This window comes from Oncorhynchus nerka, linkage group LG8 (assembly GCF_034236695.1).
Source record: "Oncorhynchus nerka isolate Pitt River linkage group LG8, Oner_Uvic_2.0, whole genome shotgun sequence".
In the NCBI taxonomy this organism is placed as follows: Eukaryota; Metazoa; Chordata; class Actinopteri; order Salmoniformes; family Salmonidae; genus Oncorhynchus; species Oncorhynchus nerka.
Genome location: NC_088403.1, coordinates 8,693,757 through 8,711,022, shown reverse-complemented (window position 1 = coordinate 8,711,022; position 17,266 = coordinate 8,693,757). Strand labels below are relative to the sequence as shown.

Genomic DNA, 17,266 nt, shown 5'->3' with positions numbered 1-17,266 from the left:
ATCAACATTCTAACATCAACACACAACATTCTAACATCAACACCCCATACACCCCCTCACACAACATTCTAACATCAACACCCCCTCACACAACATTCTAACATCAACACCCCATACACCCTCTCACACAACATTCTAACATCAACACACCCCCTCACACAACATTCTAACATCAACACCCCCTCACACAACATTCTAACATCAACACCCCCACACAACATTCTAACATCAACACCCCATACACCCTCTCACACAACATTCTAACATCAACACACCCCCTCACACAACATTCTAACATCACCACCCCCTCACACAACATTCTAACATCAACACCCCCTCACACAACATTCTAACATCAATACACCCACACACAACATTCTAACATCAATACACCCCCCTCACACAACATTCTAACATCAACACCCCTCACACAACATTCTAACATCAACACACCCTCACACAACATTCTAACATCAACACCCCCTACACCCCCTCACACAACATTCTAACATCAATACACCCCTCACACAACATTCTAACATCAACACCCCCTCACACAACATTCTAACATCAACACACCCCTCACACAACATTCTAACATCAACACCCCCTACACCCCTCACACAACATTCTAACATCAACACCCCTACACCCCACACAACATTCTAACATCAATAGACCCCCTCACACAACATTCTAACATCAACACCCCTCACACAACATTCTAACATCAACACCCCTCACACAACATTCTAACATCAACACCCCATACACCCACTCACACAACATTCTAACATCAACACCCCCTCACACAACATTCTAACATCAACACCCCCTCACACAACATTCTAACATCAACACCCCTACACCCCTCACACAACATTCTAACATCACCACCCCTACACCCCCTCACACAACATTCTAACATCAACACCCCCTACACCCCTCACACAACATTCTAACATCAATAGACCCCCTCACACAACATTCTAACATCAACACCCCTCACACAACATTCTAACATCAACACCCCTCACACAACATTCTAACATCAACACCCCATACACCCCCTCACACAACATTCTAACATCAACACCCCTCACACAACATTCTAACATCAACACCCCCTCACACAACATTCTAACATCAACAACACCCCTCACACAACATTCTAACATCAACACCCCCTCACACAACATTCTAACATCAACACCCCTCACACAACATTCTAACATCAACACCCCCACACAAAACATTCTAACATCAACACCCCATACACCCCCTCACACAACATTCTAACATCAACACACCCCCACACAACATTCTAACATCAACACACCCCCCACACAACATTCTAACATCAACACCCCCTCACACAACATTCTAACATCAACACCCCCACACAACATTCTAACATCAACACCCCATACACCCCTCACACAACATTCTAACATCAACACACCCCCCACACAACATTCTAACATCAACACACCCCCCACACAACATTCTAACATCAACACCCCCCCCACACAACATTCTAACATCAACACCCCATACACCCCTCACACAACATTCTAACATCAATACACCCTCACACAACATTCTAACATCAACACCCCTCACACAACATTCTAACATCAACACCCCCTCACACAACATTCTAACATCAACACACCCCCACACAACATTCTAACATCAATACACCCCCCTCACACAACATTCTAACATCAACACACCCCCCCACACAACATTCTAACATCAACAGGGGCAAAGCACAGCAGATAAAAGAGAGAGCGAGAACCAGAACAAACGTAATGTTGTGAATGTCCTGATTTGAGTGTGGAAGTCTCTTAATTAATGGTTTGGTTTGATTTGGTTCTCTGCTCCTGCTTGTTGTCCGGTGTGGTTCAGCTCTTAGAAAGGTCCGGCTTACTTTTTATCACCGGTACAGTGGTACCGGGAAAATCATTAGCTGGATATGGGTTCTTCTCTTCATTCACATCTACTTGGTACTCATCAATGTTGATCTGTCAAAACACAGTAACACAGCACCACGTCAGACTCAATATGGACAGAACTAGAGACACTACTTTTAAAAGGAAACATCATGCCACCCGTTGAGAGGAGACATGTGTTTTCACAGATGAAGAATTAGACTGATACTAACTAAACATATTTTATGTTGTTGAATCTGTACTGTGATGTATTGACTTGACTAGATAATATTAGATTACAACTTGGAGGACTGGTGTCTCCAGTCAGGAGGACAGGTATATCTAACGAGGACAGGTGCATCTAACGAGGACAGGTGTATCTAACGAGGACAGGTGTATCTAACGAGGACAGGTGTATCTAACGAGGACAGGTATATCTAATGAGGATAGGTGAGTCTAATGAGGACAGGTATGTCTAACGAGGACAGGTGCGCCTAACGAGAACAGGTGTGTCTAATGAGGATAGGTATATCTAACGAGGACAGCTGTATCTAACGAGGACAGGTGCATCTAACGAGAACAGGTGTGCCTAACGAGAACAGGTGTGTCTAATGAGGATAGGTGTGTCTAATGAGGATAGGTATATCTAACGAGGACAGCTGTATCTAACGAGGACAGATGAGTCTAATGAGGACAGGTGCATCTAATGAGGACAGGTATGTCTAACGAGGACAGGTGCGCCTAACGAGAACAGGTGTGTCTAATGAGGATAGGTATATCTAACGAGGGCAGGTGCATCTAACGAGGACAGGTGTGTCTAATGAGGACAGGTGCATCTAACGAGGGCAGGTTTATCTAACGAGGGCAGGTTTATCTAACGAGGACAGGTATGTCTAACGAGGACAGGTATGTCTAAGTGCGTCTAACGAGGACAGGTGCATCTAACGAGGACAAGTGCATCTAACGAGGACAGGTGCATCTAACGAGAACAGGTGCATCTAATGAGGACAGGTGCATCTAACGAGGACAGGTGTGTCTAACGAGGACAGGTATATCTAACGAGGACAGGTGTATCTAACGAGGACAGGTGCATCTAACGAGGACAGGTGTCTAACGAGGACAGGTGTATCTAACGAGGACAGGTGTGTCTGAGACATACCTTGGTGGCATTGGTTGTCTCTCCGTCTGAGGTGATGGACTTCAGCTCAATCTTCTCCTCCTTCTTCTCTTCTACCTCGATCATCGGGGGCTTTTCGTTGACATGGCGCTTCTCCGGACTGGCCGTTCTGTGTCAGAATGGAGCCAAACCACTCAGGCATACACACTTGAATGGATGTGGATGCATGTACACACACACACACACATCATGCAAATTACCTGGCCAGCTTCTTCCTCTCCTTCTCCTCCTCCTCCTCCTTCTGTGCGGACGTCAGACTCTCAGCATCAGCCAGGTTGTCCACGGCGATGGCCAAGAAGACATTCAGGAGGATATCTGGTCAGGGAGGTGGAGTCAAGGAAGTGGAGTACGGCTTCAGAGAGCAAACAACGAAGTGTCAATTGTCAGCTGACCTCTCACAATGTAGAACAACACACCTGGGTGACATGACTGAGTGATGAGTTGAGTGGACAACAAACAATCAAGCCTGATACTTGAGTAGCCTGGAATCCAAACTGAATATCACTCTGTTTCACCCGATATGGTTTGGATTCCAGGCTACTCCTAGTCATTGAGGAAACATCTGAGATACCTTACCGGTGGTATGACAATGAACTGGGTAGACAGGCGAACAATCATCCTGCTAATGGTTCTGGATTAAAAGCATCATGTCCTTTGTCAGGGTGAAAGGCCCTACACACATCTGACCTGTGCTTTACAAGGATACAGTTTCCACAGATGAACAGGATGATGAAGTAGATACAGACTAGCATCCCTGGGAAGGACGCCCCTCCGTAGGCCATGATGCCGTCATACATCACCGAGTTCCAGTCCTCACCTGTCAGGATCTGAGAACACAGGAACAACAGATGAAGGAGCAAAACTACAGACAATAACTCTTCACCATAGACAATAACTATTCACCATAGACAACAACTCTTCACCATAGACAATAACTCTTCACCATAGACAACAACTATTCACCATAGACAATAACTATTCACCATAGACAACAACTATTCACCATAGACAACAACTATTCACCATAGACAATAACTATTCACCATAGACAATAACTATTCACCATAGACAACAACTCTTCACCATAGACAACAACTATTCACCATAGACAACAACTATTCACCATAGACAACAACTCTTCACCATAGACAACAACTCTTCACCATAGACAACAACTCTTCACCATAGACAACAACTCTTCACCATAGACAATAACTATTCACCATAGCCAACAACTATTCACCATAGACAATAACTATTCACCATAGACAACAACTCTACACCATAGACAATAACTCTTCACCATAGACAACAACTATTCACCATAGACAATAACTATTCACCATAGACAACAACTATTCACCATAGACAACAACTATTCACCATAGACAATAACTATTCACCATAGACAACAACTATTCACCATAGACAACAACTATTCACCATAGACAATAACTATTCACCATAGACAACAACTCTTCACCATAGACAACAACTATTCACCATAGACAATAACTATTCACCATAGACAACAACTATTCACCATAGACAACAACTATTCACCATAGACAATAACTATTCACCATAGACAACAACTATTCACCATAGACAACAACTATTCACCATAGACAATAACTATTCACCATAGACAACAACTCTTCACCATAGACAACAACTATTCACCATAGACAACAACTATTCACCATAGACAATAACTATTCACCATAGACAACAACTATTCACCATAGACAATAACTCTTCACCATAGACAACAACTATTCACCATAGACAACAACTATTCACCATAGACAATAACTCTTCACCATAGACAACAACTATTCACCATAGACAATAACTCTTCACCATAGACAACAACTATTCACCATAGACAATAACTCTTCACCATAGACAACAACTATTCACCATATACAACAACTATTCACCATAGACAATAACTATTCACCATAGACAACAACTATTCACCATAGACAACAAGAAAGTTACAGATACTCAAATGACTGGACCTTGAGAACAGAGTAGACTAGACTACAGTATAATAGAGTACAATACAGTAGAGTATAGTACAGTAGAATATAGTAAAGTAAAGTACAGTAGAATATAGTACAGTAGAGTACAGTAGAGTACAGTAGAATGTAGTACAGTATAGTACAGTCGAGTACAGTAGAATATAGTACAGTAGAGTACAGTGGAATATAGTACAGTAGACTACAGTAGAATATAGTACAGTAGACTATAGTATAATATAGTACAGTAGACTACAGTATAATAGAGTACAGTAGACTAGACTACAGTATAATAGAGTACAGTAGACTACAGTAGAATATAGTACAGTAGACTACAGTATAATAGAGTACAGTAGACTACAGTAGAATATAGTACAGTAGACTAGACTACAATATAATAGAGTACAGTAGACTAGACTACAGTATAATAGAGTACAGTAGACTACAGTATAATAGAGTACAGTAGACTAGACTACAGTATAATATAGTACAGTAGACTACAGTATAATAGAGTACAGTAGACTACAGTATAATAGAGTACAGTAGACTACAGTATAATAGAGTACAGTAGACTAGACTACAGTAGAATATAGTACAGTAGACTACAGTATAATAGAGTACAGTAGACTAGACTACAGTGTAATAGAGTACAGTAGACTAGACTAGACTATAATAGAGTACAGTAGACTAGACTAGACAGTAATCATTCTCCCTTCTCTCCCTACCTGAAAGTATAATAGACTAGACTAGACTGTAATCATTCTCCCTTCTCTCTCTACCTGAAAGTATAATAGACTAGACTAGACTGTAATCATTCTCCCTTCTCTCCCTACCTGAAAGTATAATAGACTAGACTAGACTGTAATCATTCTCCCTTCTCTCCCTACCTGAAAGTATAATAGACTAGACTAGACTGTAATCATTCTCCCTTCTCTCCCTACCGGAAAGTATAATAGACTAGACTATAATATAGTACAGTAGACTAGACTAGACTGTAATCATTCTCCCTTCTCTCCCTACCTGAAAGTATAATAGACTAGACTATAATATAGTACAGTAGACTAGACTAGACTGTAATCATTCTCCCTTCTCTCCCTACCTGAAAGTATAAAAGACTAGACTAGACTGTAATCATTCTCCCTTCTCTCTCTACCTGAAAGTATAATAGACTAGTATAGACTGTAATCATTCTCCCTTCTCTCTCTACCTGAAAGTATAATAGACTAGTATAGACTGTAATCATTCTCCCTTCTCTCTCTACCTGAAAGTATAATAGACTAGTATAGACTGTAATCATTCTCCCTTCTCTCTCTACCTGAAAGTATAATAGACTAGTATAGACTGTAATCATTCTCCCTTCTCTCTCTACCTGAAAGTATAATAGACTAGACTAGACTGTAATCATTCTCCCTTCTCTCCTTACCTGAAAGTATAATAGACTAGTATAGACTGTAATCATTCTCCCTTCTCTCTCTACCTGAAAGTATAATAGACTAGACTAGACTGTAATCATTCTCCCTTCTCTCCCTACCTGAAAGTATAATAGACTAGACTAGACTGTAATCATTCTCCCTTCTCTCCCTACCTGAAAGTATAATAGACTAGACTAGACTGTAATCATTCTCCCTTCTCTCTCTACCTGAAAGACGGTGAGCAGCGACTGGGGGAAGTTGTCGAAGGTTGACCGGCGCGTCTCGTCGAAGTTGAACTTGCCTCCGAAGAGCTGCATGCCGAGCAGGCTGAAGATGATGATGAAGAGGAAGAGTAGCAGTAACAGGGAGGCGATGGAGCGAACAGAGTTAAGCAGCGATGCCACCAGGTTACTCAGAGAGTTCCAATACCTGAGAAAAAGAGAGAATGAAGGGAGAGAGAGAGGAGAGAGAGAGCGAGAGAGAGAGAGAGAGAGAGGAAGAGAGAGAGAGGAGAGAGGGAAGGGAGAGAGAGAGAGAGAGAGAGAGAGAGAGAGAGAGAGAGAGAGGAAGGGAGAGAGAGAGAGGAGAGGAAGGGAGAGAGAGAGAGAGAGAGAGAGAGAGAGAGGAAGGAGAGAGAGAGAGAGAGAGAGAGAGAGAGAGAGAGAGGGAGAGAGGGAGGGAGGGAGGGAGAGGAGAGAGAGGAAGGGAGAGAGGAAGGGAGAGAGAGATGGGAAGGGAGAGAGAGAGAGAGAGAGAGAGAGAGAGAGGGAGAGAGGAAGGGAGAGAGAGAGGAAGGGAGAGAGAGACAGAGGAAGAGAGAGAGAGAGAGAGAGAGAGAGAGAGAGAGAGAGAGAGAGAGAGAGAGAGAGAGAGAGAGAGAGAGAGAGAGAGAGAGAGAGAGAGAGAGAGAGAGAGAGAGAGAGGAGGGAGAGGGAGAGGGAGAGAGAGAGAGAGAGAGAGGGAGGGAGAGGGAGGGAGAGGGAGAGGGAGAGGGAGAAGGAGAGAGGGAAGGGAGAGAGAGAGAGAGAGAGAGAGAGAGAGAGAGGAAGGGAGAGAGAGAGAGAGAGGAAGGGAGAGAGAGAGAGAGAGAGAGAGAGAGAAGGGAGAGAGAGAGAGAGAGAGAGAGAGAGAGAGAGGAGGGAGGGGAGAGAGGGAGGGAGGGAGAGGGAGAGAGAGAGGGAAGGGAGAGAGGAAGGGAGAGAGAGATGAAGGGAGAGAGAGAGAGAGAGAGGGAGAGAGAAGGGAGAGAGAGAGGAAGGGAGAGAGAGATGGGAAGGGAGAGAGAGACAGAGAGAGAGAGAGAGAGAGAGAGAGAGAGAGAGAGAGAGAGAGAGAGAGAGAGAGAGAGAGAGAGAGAGAGAGAGAGAGAGAGGGAGGAGATAGAGAGAGAGAGAGAGAGAGAGAGAGAGAGAGAGAGGATTGGGAGGGAGAGGAGAGGGAGAGAGAGAGAGAGGGAGGGAGAGGGAGAGGGAGAGGGAGGGAGAGGGAGAGAGAGAGAGAGAGAGAGAGGGAGATAGAGAGAGAGGGAGAAGGAGATAGAGAGAGAGGGAGAGAGGGATAGAAACAGAGTTGGAGTCAGCATCCGAACTACAATACCCAAGACACCACAGGGCAATGACCACTCTGGCACTCAACCCACAGAGCTGTCACAGTTACTATCGTTGACTACAGTACCCAGGAGGCAGCAGGTGAGAGAAAGGGCTATAGCACTGGATTGTGGTCCTGTCTGTAGACCGTTTTGTACTGTGCCATGTTATTAAAGGGCCAGTGCTTCTATTTCCCCCGTGACAAAATAGTCCGTGGGAGCTTCACTCGTACCTGGCGTCACTGAGTGTCTAGTGACAGAGCACTTCCTGTGAGACCTGAGGCAGCACTGAACCAAGGCATCAGCTAACTTCAATTCCGCTTCAACGAGTGAACATGACCACGTAAAAACATGTGTAGTACTGTATTAGACTGAGTGTTGGTGTAGTACTGGTGTAGTACTGGTGTAGTACTGTATTAGACTGAGTGTTGGTGTAGTACTGGTCTAGTACTGTATTAGAATGAGTGTTGGTGTAGTACTGGTGTAGTACTGGTGTAGTACTGTATTAGACTGAGTGTTGGTGTAGTACTGGTGTAGTACTGGTGTAGTACTGTATTAGACTGAGTGTTGGTGTAGTACTGGTCTAGTACTGTATTAGACTGAGTGTTGGTGTAGTGTTGGTCTAGTACTGGTGTAGTACTGGTGTAGTACTGTATTAGACTGAGTGTTGGTGTAGTGTTGGTGTAGTACTGTATTAGACTGAGTGTTGGTGTAGTACTGTATTAGACTGAGTGTTGGTCTAGTACTGTATTAGACTGAGTGTTGGTGTAGTGTTGGTGTAGTACTGTATTAGACTGAGTGTTGGTGTAGTACTGTATTAGACTGAGTGTTGGTCTAGTACTGTATTAGACTGAGTGTTGGTGTAGTGTTGGTGTAGTACTGGTGTAGTACTGTATTAGACTGAGTGTTGGTGTAGTACTGGTGTAGTACTGTATTAGACTGAGTGTTGGTCTAGTACTGTATTAGACTAAGTGTTGGTGTAGTACTGTATTCGACTGAGAGGAGAGACCAGAAAGTGACTAGAGAGAAGAGACCAGACAGTGACTAGAGAGGAGACACCAGACAGTGACTAGAGAGGAGAGACCAGACAGTGACTAGAGAGGAGAGACCAGACAGTGACTAGAGAGGAGAGACCAGACAGTGACTAGAGAGAAGAGACCAGACAGTAACTAGAGAGAAGAGACCAGACAGTGTCTAGAGCAAAGAGACCAGACAGTGATGAGAAGAGACCAGACAGTGACTAGAGAGGAGAGACCAGACAGTGACTAGAGAGAAAAGACCAGACAGTGACTAGAGAGGAGAGACCAGACAGTGACTAGAGAGAAGAGACCAGACAGTGACTAGAGAGAAGAGACCAGACAGTGACTAGAGAGAGGAGACCAGACAGTGACTAGAGAGGAGAGACCAGACAGTGATGAGAAGAGACCAGACAGTGACTAGAGAGGAGAGACCAGACAGTGACTAGAGAGAAGAGACCAGACAGTGATGAGAGAGGAGACACCAGACAGTGACTAGAGAGGAGAGACCAGACAGTGACTAGAGAGGAGACACCAGACAGTGACTAGAGAGGAGAGACCAGACAGTGACTAGAGAGAAGATACCAGATAGTGACTAGAGAGAAGAGACCAGACAGTGTCTAGAGAGAAGAGACCAGACAGTAACTAGAGAGAAGAGACCAGACAGTGATGAGAGAGGGGAGACACCAGACAGTGACTAAAGAGGAGAGACCAGACAGTGATGAGAGAGGGGAGACACCAGACAGTGACTAGAGAGGAGAGACCAGACAGTGATGAGAGAGGAGACACCAGACAGTGACTAAAGATGAGAGACCAGACAGTGATGAGAGAGGAGAGACCAGACAGTGACTAGAGAGGAGAGACCAGACAGTGATGAGAGAGGAGAGACCAGACAGTAACGAAAGAGGAGAGACCAGACAGTGATGAGAGAGGGGAGACACCAGACAGTGACTAGAGAGGAGAGACCAGACAGTGATGAGAGAGGAGACACTAGACAGTGACTAAAGAGGAGAGACCAGACAGTGATGAGAGAGGAGACACCAGACAGTGACTAAAGATGAGAGACCAGACAGTGATGAGAAGAGACCATTGATTTGATAAAATAGCATGTCATATATCACTTAGTCCATAGTATAGACACAACACAGGGTGGGTCTCACATGTATAGGAAAACTAGGAAAGCACACATGAACACAAACACACCTGTCCTCTGATAAACTGACACACACACAAGCATACAAACACAGGCCCAGGCCCATAGTATTTAAGTTCTTGAGGTTCAAGGACAAGGTAGCGGTTCTGCAAAGAGCCAATAACTTGAGGGGAACGTACATCTCTCTCAACAAAGATGCTCCTGAAGCTGTGCTCCAGAGGAGAATATAACTGATCCAGGGCATGAAAGCTGCCAGAGCGCTTGGGGATATTGCTTATAGCCGATATGAAAGGCTCATTGTCCACCCTCCCTCCCAAAAGCCTGGAAGGGATTAGAGAGCCAAGACTATGGGTTCGTAGCTTCAACCCCGCAGCACACGCACGCACGCACGCACACACACACACACACACACACACACACACACACACACACACACACACACACACACACACACACACACACACACACACACACACACACACACACACACACACACACACACACACCAATTGATTAATGGACTGCTAAATGTGCTTCAGCAGTCCAAAATTAAAAATGTCTTTTTTCTCTTGCTTTGTTTGTTCTTTTTCATATGATGTCTACCTCTGAGAAGCTACCCAGGAAAGGGCTGAAATTAGCCCATAATAATATATGTATCCTTAGAAATAAGGTTCACTAAATCAATAACGTGCTAACATCAGATAACATTCATATATTGGCAATTTCTGAGACTCACTTAGATAATTCATTTGATGATGTAAACTCAGCAAAAAAATAAACATCCTCTCACTGTCAACTGCATTTATTTTCAGCAAACTTAACATGTGTAAATATTTGTATGAACATAAGATTCAACAACTGAGACATAAACTGAACAAGTTCCACAGACTCGTGACAAACAGAAATGGAATAATGTGTCCCTGAACAAAGGGGGGATCAAAATGAAAAGTAACAGTCAGTATCTTGTGTGGCCACCAGCTGCATTAAGTACTGCAGTGCATCTCCTCCTCATGGACTGCACCAGATTTGCCAGTTCTTGCTGTGAGATGTTACCCCACTCTTCCACCAAGCCACCTGCAAGTTCCCAGACATTTCTTGGGGGAATGTTCCTAGCCCTCACACTCCGATCCAACAGGTCCCAGACGTGCTCAATGGGATTGAGATCCGGGCTCTTCGTTGGCCATGGCAGATCACTGACATTCCTGTCTTGCAGGAAATCACTCACAGAACGAGCAGTATGGCTGGTGACATTGTCATACTGGAGGGTCATGTCAGGATGAGACAGCAGGAAGGGTACCACATGAGGGAGGAGGATGTCTTCCCTGTAACGCACAGCGTTGAGATTGCCTGCAATGACAACAAGCTCAGTCCGATGATGCTGTGACACACGACCCCAGATCATGACGGACCCTCCACCTCCAAATCGATCCCGCTCCAGAGTACAGGCCTCGGTGTAACGCTCATTCCTTTGACGATAAACGCGAATCCGACCATCACCCCTGGTGAGACAAAACCGTCACTCGTCAGTGAAGAGCACTTTCTGCCAGCCCTGTCTGGTCCAGTGACGGTTTGTGCCCATAGGCGGCGTTGTTGCCGGTGATGTCTGGTGAGGACCTGCCTTACAACAGGCCTCCAGCCTCTCTCAGCCTATTGAGGACAGTCTGAGCACTGATGGATGGATTGTGCATTCCTGGTGTAACTTGGGCAGTTGTTGTTGCCATCCTGTACCTGTCCCACGGGTGTGATGTACCGATCTTGTGCAGGTGTTGTTATACGTGGTCTGCCACTGCGAGGACGATCAGCTGTCCGTCCTGTCTCCCTGTAGCGCTGTCTTAGGCGTCTCACTGTACGGACATTGCAATTTATTACTATGGCCACATCTGCAGTCCTCATGCCTCCTTGCAGCATGCCTAAGGCACGTTCACGCAGATGAGCAGGGACCCTGGGCATCTTTTTTTGTGTGTTTTTCAGAGTCAGTAGAAAGGCCTCTTTAGTGTCCTAAGTTTTCATAATTGTGACCTTAATTGCCTACCGTCTGTAAGCTGTTAGTGTCTTAACGACCGTTCCACAGGTGCATGTTCATTAATTGTTTATGGTTCATTGAACAAGCAGGGAAACAGTGTTTAAACCCTTTACAATGAAGATCTGTGAAGTTATTTGGATTTTTATGAATTATCTATGAAAGACATCGACCTGAAAAAGGGTCATTTCTTTTTTTGCTGAGTTTAGCAGTAGCAATACAAGGATGTAACATCTGTAGAAGAGACAGGGATACTTGTGGGGGAGGTGTTGCTATTATACAGCACCAGTCAAAAGCTTGGACACACCAACTCATTCAAAGGTTTTACTTTTTTTTTTTTACATTGTAGAATAATAGTGAAGATTTCAAAACTATGAAATAACACGTGATAAAAATAAAAATGATATTATATATATATATATAGGGGATTAGAAATGATATTATATATATATATATAGGGGATTAGAAATGATATTATATATATATATATAGGGGATTAGAAATGATATTATATATATATATATAGGGGATTAGAAATGATATTATATATATATATATAGGGGATTAGAAATGATATTATATATATATATATATAGGGGATTAGAAATGATATTATATATATATATATAGGGGATTAGAAATGATATTATATATATATATATAGGGGATTAGAAATGATATTATATATATATATATAGGGGATTAGAAATGATATTATATATATATATATAGGGGATTAGAAATGATATTATATATATATATATAGGGATTAGAAATGATATTATATATATATATATAGGGAAATGATTAGAAATGATATTATATTAGAAATGATATATATATATATATATAGGGGATTAGAAATGATATTATATATATATATATAGGGGATTAGAAATGATATTATATATATATATATAGGGGATTAGAAATGATATTATATATATATATATAGGGGATTAGAAATGATATTATATATATATATAGGGGATTAGAAATGATATTATATATATATATATAGGGGATTAGAAATGATATTATATATATATATATAGGGGATTAGAAATGATATTATATATATATATATAGGGGATTAGAAATGATATTATATATATATATATAGGGATTAGAAATGATATTATATATATATATATAGGGGATTAGAAATGATATTATATATATATATATAGGGATTAGAAATGATATTATATATATATATATAGGGGATTAGAAATGATATTATATATATATATATAGGGGATTAGAAATGATATTATATATATATATATAGGGGATTAGAAATGATATTATATATATATATATAGGGGATTAGAAATGATGCAGACAATTACATAGATGGAAGCTACAATCTATCTGATCAACCCCCTAAACAAAGGTTCCTACAGCTGGGCCTAAAACAGTGTTTAATAAGAGATCATACAAACGTGTGTGTATGATGTTATAAATATGTGTTGGTCTGATGTGCCGAATAAGGAGCATCCAGACGCTGCACTTTGTGAAATTGCTTCTTTCCGATTATTGATAAGCATGTACCTGTTAAATGGACAGAACTCCATGGATTGATGAGGAATTGAAAAACTGTATGGATGAAATGAGATAATATGTCTGTCTGCACATCTGACTGGCTGGCTTACTGCAAATTGAGAAATGATGAGACTAAACTCAACAAAAAGAAGAAAGTGTTTTATGAAGCCAAGATCAATGATCTAAAGAATGAAAGTGTTATGGGCAGAAAGACCAATTCAACTCCATCTTTCATCAAATCAGATGGTCTATTAATCCCAAAACCAGTTGATGTTGCCAATTATTTGAATGATTCGTTCATTGGCAAAGTGGTGAAACTTAAGCAGAAAATGTCAACAACGAACAGTGAGCCATCATACTCAATCCATTAAAAACAAACAAATGATGAAAGAAAAACATTTGTAAGTTTGAATTGTGTAAAGTTAGTGTGCGACAGCTGGAAACCTCCTGCTATTGACAACTTAGATGGAAGGATACTGAGGGGAGACAACCACATATCACAGGCATATAAAGTACATTTTCTCTCAATAACGTAGCTATCAGTAGAGGTGGGGGGAGGTGGGTGGGGGCAGGTCAAGTGCTGGTTAAGTTTTTTTGAGGTGAGGAGGAGGATAATTTAATATACTGTATGAAGAGGTAAGGTTTCAGATGTTTTCAGAAGATGGGCAGGGACTCTGCTGTTCTACCTTCAGGGGGAAGCTGGTTCCACCATTGGGGTGCCAGGACAGAGAAGAGCTTGGACTGGGCTGATAGAGACAGAGGGTACATGATAGACTGCAGCAGCTGTTAATCAAAACAGAGAAGAGCTTGGTCTGGGCTGAAACTAGAAAATGACAGAGGGAGCCACATGATAATCTGCAAAACAGCAAATGATGAAAGGAAAACAGAGAAGAGCTTGGTCTGGGCTGAAAGAGACAGAGGAAGGATACATGATAGACTGCAGCAGCTGTACAGGACAGAGAAGAGCTTGGTCTGGGCTGATAGAGACAGAGGGTACATGATAGACTGCAGCAGCTGTACAGGACAGAGAAGAGCTTGGTCTGGGCTGATAGAGACAGAGGGTACATGATAGACTGCAGCAGCTGTACAGGACAGAGAAGAGCTTGGACTGGGCTGATAGAGACAGAGGGTACATGATAGACTGCAGCAGCTGTACAGGACAGAGAAGAGCTTGGTCTGGGCTGATAGAGACAGAGGGTACATGATAGACTGCAGCAGCTGTACAGGACAGAGAAGAGCTTGGTCTGGGCTGATAGAGACAGAGGGTACATGATAGACTGCAGCAGCTGTACAGGACAGAGAAGAGCTTGGACTGGGCTGATAGAGACAGAGGGTACATGATAGACTGCAGCAGCTGTACAGGACAGAGAAGAGCTTGGACTGGGCTGATAGAGACAGAGGGTACATGATAGAGTGCAGCAGCTGTACAGGACAGAGAAGAGCTTGGTCTGGGCTGATAGAGACAGAGGGTACATGATAGACTGCAGCAGCTGTACAGGACAGAGAAGAGCTTGGTCTGGGCTGATAGAGACAGAGGGTACATGATAGACTGCAGCAGCTGTACAGGACAGAGAAGAGCTTGGACTGGGCTGATAGAGACATAGGGTACATGATAGACTGCAGCAGCTGTACAGGACAGAGAAGATCTTGGACTGGGCTGATAGAGACATAGGGTACATGATAGACTGCAGCAGCTGTACAGGACAGAGAAGAGCTTGGACTGGGCTGATAGTGAGCTGCCCTCCCGTAGGGGTGGGAGGACCAAGAGACCTGAGGTGGCAGAACGGAGTGCTCGGTTTGGAGTGTAGGGTTTGATCAGAGCCTGAAGGTAGGGAGGGGCAGTTTCTCTTGCTGTTCCATAGGTAAACACCATGGTCTTGTAGTGGATGAGAGCTTCGACTGGAAGCCAGTGGAGTGTGTGTAGGAGTGGGGTGAGTTGAGAGAACTTGGGAAGGTTGAAAGCCAGGAGGGCTGTAGCATTCTGGATAAGTTGCAGGGGTTTGATGGCACAAACAGGGAGCCCAGCCAACAGCGAGTTGCAGTAGTCTAGACGGGAAAGGACATGTGCCTGGATTAGGACCTGCGCCGCTTCCTGTGTGAGATAGAGTCGTACTCTACTGATGTTGTAGAGAATGAACCTGCAGGAACAGGTCACTGCTTTGATGTTTACAGAGAACAACAGGGTGTTGTCCAGGGCCACGCCAAGGTTCTTTGCATTCTGGGACGGAGACACTGTGGAGTTGTCAACAGTGATGGAGATGTCTTTGAGCGGGCAGGTCGTCCACGGGAGGAAGAGCAGCAGAGGTTGAGCTTTAGGTGGTGGGCTGGCATCCCAGTTGAGGAATCAGCCAGGTAACCAGAAATGTGTGTTGCCACCTGGGTGTCAGAAAGCAGGAAGGAGAACAGTTGTTGAGTGTCAACTACATAGCAATGATAGGGGAGACCATGTGAGGATATGACGGAACCGAGTGACTTGGTGTATAGAGAGAAGAGGGTTTAGGATCGAGCCCTGAGGGACACCAGTAGTGAGAGTACATGGTGCAGAGTGACTTGGTGTATAGAGAGAAGAGGGTTTAGGATCGAGCCCTGGGGGACACCAGTAGTGAGAGTACATGGTGCAGACACAGATCCTCTCCCCGTCGCCTGGTAGGAGCAGGATGCCAGACAGGACGCAGAGTGTACAGAGTCTGAGACAACCAGCCCTGAGAGGGTGGAGAGGAGGATCTGATGGTTCACAGTGTCGAAAGCAGAGGACAGATCTAGGAGGATGAGAACAGAAGAGAGAGAGTCAACTTTGGCAGAGCAGAGAGCCTCTGTGACACCGAGGAGAACAGTCTCGGTTGAGTGACCCCGTCTTGTAGCCTGACTATTTAGGGTCAAGAAGATAGTTCTGAGAAGGATAACGAGGATTTTGATCAAAGACAGAACGCTGAAGTAGTTTGGAAAGAAAAGAAAGAAGGGATACAGATCTATAGTTTTTGACATCAGATGAGTCAAGTTTCTTGAGGAGGGAAGCAACTCGGGCCATTTTGAAGTCAGAGGAGACGTAGCCAGTTGTCAGGGATGAGTTGTCAGGGATGAGTTGTCAGGGATGAGTTGTCAGGGATGAGTTGACGAGGGAAGTGAGGAAAGGGAGAAAGTCTCCAGAGATGGTCTGGAGAACGGAGAAGGGGATGGGATGGAGCGGCCAGACAACAGGAAGTCATCTGGATAGAGAGGGGAGAAAGAGGTCCAGGCGTAGGGTAGTTCTGTGTGAGTGAGACCAGTGGACTCAATAGGCTGAGTGAATGAGGAGCAGATGTCGTCAACCTTTTTCCGCAGAGAGGGAGGAGGGAGAGGGAGGAGGGAGAGGGTGGAGGGAGAGGGAGGAGGGAGAGGGTGGGGGATTAAGGAGGGAGGA

At 43.7% G+C, this 17,266-nt stretch overlaps 1 protein-coding gene across 1 annotated transcript in view; it reads right to left on the bottom strand.

Annotated features, from left to right (window-relative positions):
* The window catches only part of cacna1c (calcium channel, voltage-dependent, L type, alpha 1C subunit), a 121,140-nt gene that overhangs the window by 89,557 nt on the left and 14,317 nt on the right, over positions 1 to 17,266 (bottom strand). Inside the window, exons 5-9 of the mRNA XM_065021294.1 lie at positions 6,775 to 6,976; positions 3,818 to 3,938; positions 3,312 to 3,426; positions 3,094 to 3,220; positions 1,934 to 2,027 (exon numbers count right to left, since the gene is read on the bottom strand). Of these exons, the coding sequence (XP_064877366.1) occupies positions 1,934 to 2,027; positions 3,094 to 3,220; positions 3,312 to 3,426; positions 3,818 to 3,938; positions 6,775 to 6,976 (659 nt within the window). The remainder of the gene's footprint in view (positions 1 to 1,933; positions 2,028 to 3,093; positions 3,221 to 3,311; positions 3,427 to 3,817; positions 3,939 to 6,774; positions 6,977 to 17,266) is intronic.